Source organism: Tripterygium wilfordii, chromosome 9 (genome assembly GCF_013401445.1).
Source record: "Tripterygium wilfordii isolate XIE 37 chromosome 9, ASM1340144v1, whole genome shotgun sequence".
In the NCBI taxonomy this organism is placed as follows: Eukaryota; Viridiplantae; Streptophyta; class Magnoliopsida; order Celastrales; family Celastraceae; genus Tripterygium; species Tripterygium wilfordii.
In genome coordinates this window covers 5,799,928-5,811,817 of record NC_052240.1, presented here as the reverse complement: position 1 = coordinate 5,811,817, position 11,890 = coordinate 5,799,928, and the positions used below count along the sequence as shown (strand labels likewise).

Here is an 11,890-nt window from a genome sequence, read left to right as displayed (position 1 = left end):
AAAAGATATACTCAAGAAGAGTGAATTGATTATAAAGATACTTTCTCACCAGTTGTGAGAATAACTTTAGTTCATCTCATCCTAGCAATAGTCACACACATGGACTTAGAATTATACCAGATAGACATGAAAACTAAATTTCTCAATGGAGAACTAGATGAGGAAATCTATATGGATCAACCTTTATGCTTTGAGTCTAAAGGACAAGAGCGCAAAGTTTGCAAGCTAAATAGATCCATATATGGTCTTAAACAAGTATCTAGGCAATGGAACATCAAGTTTCATCAAACAATCCAAAGGGATGGCTTTACGATAATGGAAGAAGACCATTGCGTGCATTTAAAACGTTAAAGTAATGGTTTCATAATTTGGTCCTTGTATGTCGGCGACATTTTGTTGGCTGGGAATAACAAAGAATTGATTGATGCCACTAAGAAATGGTTATCATCGAACTTTGAAATGAAAGACATGGGTGAGGCTAGCTACGTGCTAGGTGTGAAGATCATAAGAGATCACTCTAGAAGGCTTTTAGGAATTTCTCAAGAGACTTACATCAAAAAGATGTTACAACGCTATCACATGCAAGATAGCAAGCCGATGGATATCCCTGTTGATAAAAACTTGAGCCTAAGTCGTGATATGTGTCCCAAGACTCCAGAAGAGATAGAAAAAATGTCCAGAGTACCATACGTCAGTGCTGTCGGTAGTTTGATGTATGCAATGATGTGTACACATCCTGACATATGTTATGCTGTTGGGTTGGTTAGTCGATTTCAATCGAATCCTAGTCAAAAGCACTGGATAACAATCAAAAGGATTCTGCGATATCTGCAAGGGACTTCAGATTACATGCTATGTTACCAAGGAAATGAGGATTTGCGACTGATTTGTTATTCAGATGCTGATTGGGGAGGAGAAATAGATCAGTCTAAATCAACTTCAGGATATACTTTCTTGCTTAATGGTAGTGTAATACTATGGAGTAGCAAGAAGCAATCATGTATAGCCCCGTCTACGATGGAGGTTGAGTACATAGCCTGTTTCACAGCAACACAAGATACAGTTTGGTTAAGGAGTTTTCTACAGCATTTAGAAGTTGTCAAATCAACGTCAGAACCTGTGATAATTTTCTACGATAACACTACTGCATTGGCTGTAGCCAAGGATCCCAAATACCATGGAAAGACCAAACACATTAGGATGAGATATCACTATATTAGAGACGCAATTGCTGAACAGGAAGTGGTCCTCAAACACATTTCTACACATGATATGGTGGCTGACCCACTTACCAAACCAATAGCTAGGGACACATTTGTTAAACATGTGAGATCCCTAGGCTTATGTAGAATGTGATTTAGAATGTTATATGTTATATGGACCATGTAAATACTTGCAACCGTTGAATAAATATTTGAATGTCATTAAATTATTCAACATTTATTTATGGCATACACTGTGAGTATTGATAGTACAATTTATGAAGTGTGTCAATAGACATTGATTGCTCACTCACATGAGCAATCGCCTCTTACGCTAGTAGGGCGAGTAGAGATGAGACTATTTGAATTAGAACGCTCAGAACGCGACTTGGGCGCAGTGGGAGCGAGTATAATTCAATATTATTAAAAATGAAGTCGCCTTGGTTAGGGCCAAGATGAGTTTCTTAGAACAAGAAGAACCGACATGAATGAATCCTCACCATTCATGAGTCTATTTGTAGAATGTCGAGTGTGAAATTAGTCATCTGGTACTGTTGATAGTGAGTAGATGAGAATTTCAAGTTTGACGCCTGTGAATTGGTGACAAGACTCAGACTCGTATGGTGTATTTTCTCTTACGAGGAGAGTAATGACATATGCTCTTTATTTGAGGATAAGAAAAGAGAAGCTCCACCATAGCATGTATTTCATACTACATGTGCAAGCGACCATTCAGGAAGTAAATAATGGATCCCTGCTTCTTTACTGTGTGAGTCCTGGAGATCTTAAATAGATCTTAAATTTTTGTTACTTTTTGCAACTTTTGACTATGTCATGATGTGATGAATTACTGTTTGCTACTTTAAGAGTGTCACCTATGGTCATGGAATGATTCGACATAAAGGAACACTCCTAGGAAAGCATGTTGATTTAGATCTGAGTGATATGAGGGCGAAAAGAAAAGTATTTGTTGGTTTTACACCTGTTACTGGTATTCACCGGCCGGAATCATCTCATTCAAAAGACTTTGATTTGATTTAGAATACTTGTAATTGTAAGGATGGATTGAGTATAGAATTCGGGAGGGATTGGATAATACTCAAATCATGTGTAATTGAAAATACTTGGGGTATATAAGTACATATTCGAAAGTAATAATTTCTCAAAGAGGTTGATGTCTCCTATATGGCCTATGGAAGGTTTCTATATTGAAGCTCCCATTGTTCGTGTACTTCAGGTCGCACAGTTCGTTCACTTATATGAATTTACTTGTATAAATTTGAAATTTACATTAAAAGGGGCTCAGCCCTACATGGGCGAGTGGGAGATGTTGGCCCATGAGGGCTTGACCTAACCCAACCCAACCCATATTATGTTGGTTATTGAGTAGTTGTCTCCAAGACAATTGTTGGTAACCTTTAAAGAGAGAACACAGTACAGAGAATGAGAACTCTTTGTCAAAATCTTCCATACATTTTGATCTTGGAGAATCAAAGTTTACAAGTAAATAAAAAGTGTTCGTGTAACGGCCCGACGCAAACGCATGACCAAAGCCCAACCGACAAGCCCACTGGACTCCGGCTATTCCCAAGGCCTTCCTTTGAAAATCTTGGGCAATAGTATAAGGTCTGCAGCATGTTATATACTGCACATCCTCCACATCACTCACCGATGTGGTATTCAGGACATGCAACCCCTGCACCACGTGCCAGACCCAGACACAGGCATGCCAACACAAGGCATCACATTCCACCCCCTTAAGGGCTTCACGTCCTCGTGAAGGAATCCCACCCAGTATCGTAATAATGGGCTTCGATACCATCTGTAAAGGCCTGACCCAAACGCATGACCAAGGCCCAACTGACAAGTCCACTGAACTCCGGTTGTTCCCAAGGCCTTCCTTTGAAAACCTTGGGGAATAGTTTAAGGTCTACAACACTTTATATACTGCACGTCCTCCACATCACTCACCGATGTGGTATTCAGGACATGCAACTCCTGCGCCACGTGCCAGACCCAGACACGGGCACGCTTGCACACGCCGCCACAGGGCATCACAGTTCATACTATGGAATATTTCTTGGTTCTAGTAATCAAGTTAGAAATCGATCCTCGTTTATTTGTATCGATAAAGAAATCAGTAAGTTTTCGATTTCTCCTTAAAAAAACTACAGAAGAAAGAATTTGGGGGAATTTGGTAGAGTCAATTGAGGTGTTCTTAAATTGAGATTTTTTTAGGCTTTTAGGGTGTATTTAGTCAATTCGGAGGTACAATTAGTCTCATCAATTCAAATGATCAAAGCATGAATATAATATTTTGAAGAATAATGCTTGAGATCCTCAAAAAGTGACCCCCAAAAGACCCCCATTTAATGTGGAGTGTTGGATGTGAAGTGGACGCTACATGTGTGTTTTTAATCCATGGCTATTTTAGTGCCACATAGATTTGGGAGACTTTTAGGGGTGATATTTTGGGGGTCTCTAGCATTGTCCTATTTTAAATCCAATAGTCAAGTCATCCAAAAGAAAACATCCGAGCATGGAATTAGGAAGGATTTGGATATTTGAACACCCTATTTTGAACCCCTCTCCTAAACGCCCTAGACTATCATGTCATGCAAAGATCACATTCTTAATTGTATTTTTTTTCATATTTTTTTCACGAGAATATTTTTTTTTGAAAAAGCCGAAGCGTAACACAAGAGATGAGATACATTATATGCCTAAATGGTATTGTATTTTTTTTTCTTGCTTTTGGTTTTTATTAATTTTTTTAATTATTATTTTCCTTTTTAATTTTTGTGTAAAGAAAAGATAAAATATATTTTTTTGATATTAATTTGATAATTTTTTAAGACAGATAATAATTTATTCAAGCACATGAACAAAAGTTTCGGAAGAAGATTTGATAAATCCATATGAGTGCATGTACGCATCGAATCGTTCCACATACGAAATAGCCCATGCAGTTGCGCAAGTATGCCTATAGTGAACCCATTCAGGTGTGATGGGAGGCATTGGATAATCCCTTGTCAAACCAACTTTGACATAGTGATTACCATTTACGTGCTCTATAACGATGGCAACGCGCTGATAGGCTGGTGGAAGAGCTGTAATAGTGGTAGATATGTCCAATTCTCTGCATGATGAAGAACATGCAATATCACATTGTATGCAGAAACAATCAACAGACCCACGCTTGGCATTGTCATCCAGTGCTCAAATTATCTTTCATCTCGTCCGCATATTCCTCTTCTTGCTTTATTTCGGCTGAGATAAAATCATCCTACCAACAATATAATTTACACTGAGTATTTGTAGAAAAACACTAAATAAATAATATTTACTTAAAATACACTAAATAAAAAATATTTAATAAGTATCTGTATTTACATATTCACTTGAACTTCTTGGCAAGTGACAGTCGAAAAGATCGCTCAAGTAATCCATATCCACAATAGATCTCGGCTGCACTTTAACCATCCACAATAAAAAGAACACATGAACAAAGACGTGACATTTATCATATAAACATTGCCTCAAGATATCAATTATAGCATAAATGTAAAACAAAAAACTTGTCCATGAATTGTCAAAAAAAAAAAAAGAAGGTAGCTGGAGCTATTGTCAGACTTACGGCTTTTGCTGTTGGCGTTGTTGTTGGCGTCGCTCTTTCAAATTCACTTCTTCCGACTGCTGGGGAGGCTCTATAAGCTACTGTTGTCCCTTTTTTTCACGATTTGAAGTGTGTTTAAAGCAGCTTATATAGGTGGATATGATGTGAATGAAACCGTGATAGATTAAAGGTGGTAAAAAATATAGCCTCGAGGTGAAAGTTATTGTTGAGAGAGAGGAGATAGACTATCTAGATTCTCGTAGGGTTTAGGCCAATAGTAACATCATGCTCATGAATAGTAATGACATGATCATGAATAGTAATCAATCTTTCCATTCGACGAGTCTCGTTTACACATCTTTTATACATGAGGCACATGCAAAATGTACAAATTATTTGATTGATTGATAAGATGGGATAGGGTATCTGTATAGAGTTATAGGGAGGGGGTTCCAATTAGTGCATCCAATTAGGAACAGGGGGAGAGGCCAATGTGGCAGAAACAAAATAACATATAAAGAAAACCCTTTTACCAAAGCAATCAACAAATTGATCCAGACAAGTATTGCAGTTGAACACAAATAGTAGAGCAACCTCAAACTACTTCCCATTTCACTATCTGCCATTAAACAAAAACTTGGGACTTGGGACTTCAATAAACTTCATCATTATAGTAATTCAGTAGTGGTGCGATTTGGTTGCGTCATTACTAACACAAGAGAAAGCGCATAAACTGTAGCAATTCTCCACTAGGACTCTATAGGAACCACAAATTTATGCTTCAATGAACTTCTTAAAGTTGTTCAACCAAAACAAGTATTCTCGACTGTCTTTGTTGATCATGTACTCGTGTAGGAAATTGGTTGTGCTGGATTTTATTCCTCTGATCTCCAAATACTTGAGGAAGGCCTTCCTCAGATTCTCATCCAAATCACTGCAAGACATTAAAATAAAATAATTCGGTCAAGCGGTACATATGTACACACACATATTTTTGAAGAAAACGAAGATCGCGATAGCAAAAGCAGTGAAATGATAAGCTTACTGGAAGTCAGGCCCCTCATAAGCAAACTGATCCTCAGAATTTTCTGGATGTCTAACTGACAAGCCATCAATAGCAATCTCATCAGGGTAAGCAACACAGTTGAATTCCAGTGCAAGACCACTCTTCTTAGAGATGGTAACAACCAGTGGAACACTAGATTGATTGGCCTTCTGATTGTCATCATCATCATCACCTATGTCATTATTTTCTCCAGTAACGAGACCAGGCATTTGTACTAAGACTTTTATCATCTCACCCTCATACTCTCTTGTCAGTGTTACAATCTGTTCTCCAGGATTATCTTCAATCTTGAAAGGGAAGCCTTTAGGAATCTCCTCAACCTACCAAACAAATGAAGACAATGTAAAGATACTGATAATTTGTTTAGATGGTAAGCAAACTCAAACAATTGTAATAAATCTTCCATAATCCAACCAAGCTTAATTGTATGACAAGAAGGGGAAACAACATTTAATTAGCATCAGCTCGGTCCCGATGAATCTTCACCTCATCTTATAAAAATAATATCATGAAGAATTTTAAGAGACAGGCGTGGCCTGGCTTTGCCAATTTTCTCAGAAGAGGAAACTGACAGAACCTTGACTTCAGGATCCTTCAACGAACCCATATACTACTAAGGGAATATACAAGCTATTTGGACAAATAAGAGGATATAATGAGTTCGGTGCCATGTCCTGATGTTCACCAGTTCTGCTCAACACATTCAATGGCATTGTCTTCTCATTACTACCAGGACCAACATGACAGACAAATTGCAGCAAAGATAGGACTTGGGTTGGGTGCCAAACCTAAAATAATAAATAAAAAAATGAAAACCCTAAAGAGACTAGTCAGAGAAGGTGTAATAACATAAATTTCTTCAACACCTTTAGGTGGCCTCATGGGGTTGAGGATTCTACGGTCATAGGTAACTTTCTCAATACAAGGGTAAGAAAATTAAATAATATCAAAGAGAGAAAAAAAGAAAAAGAAAAAGAAACCCCAGCACGCAAGTTAGGCAAAGATGAATCGCAAATGAAACAACTAAATCATCCTGTATCCCATCATTTTTGCCCAGAACAAACAAAATATACAAGCATAAGTTTCCAGGAAAAAGAGCTTCTTCCTTTCTTTTGCCTGTAAACTTGACACCAAAAGGTGATTAAAATTAACGAACTTTCATTTTCTTATACTTATAACACCAACCAAATAAAGAAAACGCGAAAGCAGACACAATTCCTTACCCGATCATGATCGTCGGTCTCCCGGGCGCACTGTATCTCAGCCTCAATAACTCGGAGAAGAGATTCAGTGTTGCTCGGCTTCTTAGCAGCTGCCGTAGAATAGTAGGATGGAAATGAAACAGAGTGTTCGCGAGAAATATTGACATGGTGGTTCAGGGCCGTAAAAAGAGCCGAACCGAAGCTTCGCTGGCCCCGCGCCAGTCGAGTCACGATTGGAGCGACTGTGGAGGCTGATCTCCGGATAATGGAAGCGAAGGCCATGATTGGAAAGGAAAATTGGGGTTTAGCGGCAAGGGTCTTTCTAGGGCTTAACAATCAGGTCTTCGATCGTCGATGGGCCTTCTAGGCTTGCTTGATGTTTATTGATGTTTTAGAGAGTTAGCGAGTAAGGTTAAGTAGGTGGAGTAAGTGTTAATTAGAAAAAAGGAGGTGTATATAATCTTCAATCCATCCAATTGTTTTTGGTTAATTAGCAATAGTTATCGAAAATTAAATTTTATTCCAGAAGGCACATTCTAATTTTTTTCAACCCGTAAGATCCATAAATTAGGGCTATTATTGGTACGGTTACCTTTACCAAACACGGAATACCATTACCATACCAATTCTTTCGATAACTCAAACAATGTTACCGTTACCGTTACAGGAAGAGTCGGTATACCGATGGTCGGTATACCGATCGATCGGTAAAGGTAAGTCGGTAATTGATAAATTTACCAATTCTTAAAACCTATTTAAAAAAGAGAAGAAAAAAAATGCATCAAGTAGCATTGTGGTTAATAGTCATTGTATGAGACTACACCACTTTCATCTTGCCTACAATACCAATAATAAAAATTATAGATTAATGAGAAGGATCATTGTACTACATGTGAATAAGAGAAAAGACCTATCAATCGGAGAAAAAAAGAAAGGAGAATTCACATAACATTATTCCAACAATCTATAACGGAAAATCTTTCATTTCATTAATTTCTAATATTTTTAGTATCCGAAGTGTTTTAAACTCCACAACAAGAAAGCCAGAAGAAACAAGATAAATAAAGATAAAAGATCATAATCGAAAGGGAGAAGAAAAGCATGTAATCAATACCAACAAATCATTTTGTTATGTAACAAACACTGCTTTAAAGTTAATGAAATTGCTACGAATGATATATAAATGATAACCCTAAAAATAATCAATGGTCTAGATTAAATTAGATCAATTTAATGGTCATAATTAAATAAAACTAAAACTAAAAATAATATTAATATATATTTAATATATATGTCGGTAATCGGGAAATTTACCGGTTTTGAACTTTGCTTACCATTACCGTTACCGAAATCATCGGTAAATTTACCGTACCAAACAATTGGTAACGGTATACCAATTTTTTGCTATTTTCGGTAACCAATTCGTCTATAATGGTATACCAATGGATAATTTACCATACCAGTAACAGCCCTACCATAAATAAATAAGATTTATTTTCCAAAAATGCTAAAGAACCCAACACCTTGGTAGCCTAGCCTATCCCATCTATAAGGCACATATGTGGCATGTCCATGTCAACAATCTTATGTGGACAAATTTTAAAATTTGAAAACTTCACACAAATACTAATTCTCCCCCATCCCCCTCTTTCTTTCTCTCTCTCTTTTTCTCTCTCTTCACTGCCAGAACCTAAAGTCGACTGTTCGGCCATCGATCCACAGAACTGAAGCGTCGAAGCACCATGAATCATACCCAACCTTCATTTACTATCAACAACCATCTACTTCACCGAAATCTCGCCTTGAAGTCGTGACCAACCAAAACTTTTTGGAGCATGCCGTTGGAATTGCATTGATTGAAAGTTAAAACTATATAATTTTTCTTTTACCTATACTTCCTCACTCACATGGATTTCTTCGACTTGGAGATGGAAGCACTTAAAACAATGGATTTAGTTATTTCATTGATTTAAATCAATAGATTTAGTAATTCAATTGATTTAAATCAATGGATTTAGCTATTCCATTGATTTATATCAACGGAATAAAGATATTCTTGATCAGGGGATTTCACTGAAGTCAATGGAATCACTTGTTGTTCTGAGATCGTTTACGTAAAGTTTTTGAGATCAATTCTTGAAATTAGAATAATGGATTTACCTATTCCACTAATTTAAATAGTGAATTACATTATTCTATTGATTTAAATATATAAATTTAATTATTTAACTGATTTAAATTAGTGGATTTAGTAATCCATTTATTTAAATCAACGGATTTGTTATTTCATTGATCTAAATTAGTGGACTTAGGTGTTCCATTGATATAAATCAATGGATTTAGGTATTCCATTGATTTATGAAATAAATATATTCTATTGATTCAAGACAATGGATTTCGGTTTACTAAGCACGCTTCGAAAATCGTTCATTTTTAAATTTGCCCAATCATCTTGCCACATAGACTTGAGATGGGTTGGGCTACATAAAGTTTGGCTCCCTAGCATTAGTATTTGTTCTATAGATAATGCTTGAGACCCCCAAAAAGTGACCCCAAAAGTCCCCCATTTAGTGTGGAGTGTTAGATGTGAAGTAAGTCCTACATGTATGTTTTTAATTAATGGTTATTTTAATGCCACATAGATTTGTGGGACTTTTGGGGTCTCTAGCATTGTCCTTATTCTATTAAGTACAAATTATTTAAAATATTTTTTATTGACCATACTACCCTTAACTCTTGTTTTATTTTTAAATTTCAAACAATTAAGTACTTTTTTTCCTAATGACAGTGTGATTGGACATCTATAACTCACTCGTTTGAGCTCTGATCGAAACAATTTTTATGGCGTTCGAAAGAAGACTCAAAAACCCATAGAACTGTTTCTAATATATTTTTGGAGATTCGAACATTTTAAAGGTCAAATAGAGGCTCAAAGTTCACACATCAAGTTGTGTTTCAGACGTTAGCGTGTTTAGATTGTGTTTAATATATTTTTGAAGATTTAAACATTTTAAATGTCAAATCAATGCTCAAAGTTTGCATATCGGAGTTGTGTTTTTGACATTTGTGTCTTCGGACGACTCTAAGCTATTCGTTTGAGTTTTGATTGAGACAATTTTTGTGGCATTTGAAAGAACACTTTAAGAGCGACAAATTTGTGTCTAATACGTATTTGAATATTTGACATTTTAGAAGTCAAATCAAGGCTCAAAGTTTGCGCATCGGAGTTGTGTTTTGGACATCAGTGTATTCAGACAATCATAACTCACTCGTTTGAGCTCCGATTGAGATAATTTTTTAGGCTTTTGAAAGAAGACTCTAACATCCAAAGAATTGTATTTGGTAGATATTTTAAGATTCGAACGTTTTAGATGTTGACTCAAAACTCAAAGTTTATGCATCGGAGTTGTATTAACTTATGTGCATTATCTGTTGTGATTTTGTTATGGTAGTATACATTGTAATTTATTTGCATGATTTGTTGTGGTTTTGTTATAGCCATTATGTATTGGAATTTATTTTCACTGCAGGTAAATTATATATAATGCAGATAAATTTATATGCATTGTAAATAATTTATATCCGCTAAATTGAGAGGTGTATATCGGGCCGGGTCCTAGGTTTGACTCGACGCAATGTTTTTCAATAGGTGGGACACTCGATCGATAACCCCATTAAGGGTTACCGGGTCCCGAGCCATCAAATTATCATATTGGGTTACTCGTTAAATTCCACCCTTAGCAAAGTTTGTGGAGGCAAATATAATTTCTTTGGATCTGAATAGTAGTGACTGTGCCGGCCGTAAATCTCTCGAACCCATTCGAGAGATTGAAGTGAATAAAGAACAATAAAGAGCATCAGTTGTCAAGTGGGTCTTTGTTGTTGTTTTTGATTTATTTTAATATAAATAAATATATACATCATAATTTTTTTTGTCACTTTTAACTTTATTGATATGATCAAAGTGAATCTAGGTAAAAGTAACTCATGCAGGAGTAAGAGAGTATTAAGGGATATGTCACAAAATAGAACATTTATTTTGCAATAAAGGTTGATTGAGCCCCGGTACTTTTTTTTCGATCAATGATTGTGAATGGATTTTCTCTCGGTTTCTCTATCGACAACACAATGTTTCATTCATAATACAAGGTAGCTGAGAGTTCGTGTGTGTTCTTTCCCAAGAACAGTTAGTCAAATTATATGAAAACATCCATGATAAGAAACAATAAACAAGACACAATTTTAACGAGGACGCCCAATTAGGAAAAAAAATCTCGAATCTATCAAGCGACCAATCTTCAAAACAATATCCACTATATGAATAAAGATAACAAAGGTTTCTTACTCACTTGCAAACACCTTAGTACATCTATAATTTCGCGTATGTTTCGACAACACAACAAGTTCGTTAGCTGCACATGCTTTGACACCTACCCAAGACTTCAACTGAGATGATGTCATTTGGTCGCCTACCAACAAGTGATCCACTCTATCAAAAGCAGTCTAAAGCCAACACTCTTCTCCAACCAATTTGCATATGTAAGTGAGACTTAGAAGCAACGAAAGGCTTGGATCTGTTTTATGTAGGAGTTTCGACGATTTTCACAACTTCATAAGATATATAAGTCTTAATCTATTAAAGAGATACTCCCTCCACATCATTTTGCTTGTCCATCTTTCTATTTTGGGCTGTCCCAAAACTAGTGTCACTTTTCTTCATTAATTACTAATTTTGTTGATGTATTTCAAAATTAGCCTTGTTACTTTAAAACACCAAACTTCAAGGAAAAACAATTAGTTTAAG

At 36.1% G+C, this 11,890-nt stretch overlaps 1 protein-coding gene across 1 annotated transcript; it reads right to left on the bottom strand.

Moving 5' to 3' along the window:
* Positions 1-5,302: 5,302 nt before the first annotated feature.
* Positions 5,303-7,518, bottom strand: LOC120005120 (uncharacterized protein At2g39795, mitochondrial-like). The gene is made up of 3 exons (XM_038854591.1): positions 7,108-7,518; positions 5,864-6,204; positions 5,303-5,752 (listed from the first exon to the last, which is right to left on the bottom strand). The coding sequence occupies exons 1-3, from the start codon at positions 7,366-7,368 to the stop codon at positions 5,593-5,595; spliced, it is 762 nt and encodes a 253-aa protein (XP_038710519.1). The 5' UTR covers positions 7,369-7,518; the 3' UTR covers positions 5,303-5,592.
* Between the last annotated feature and the right edge of the window lie 4,372 nt (positions 7,519-11,890).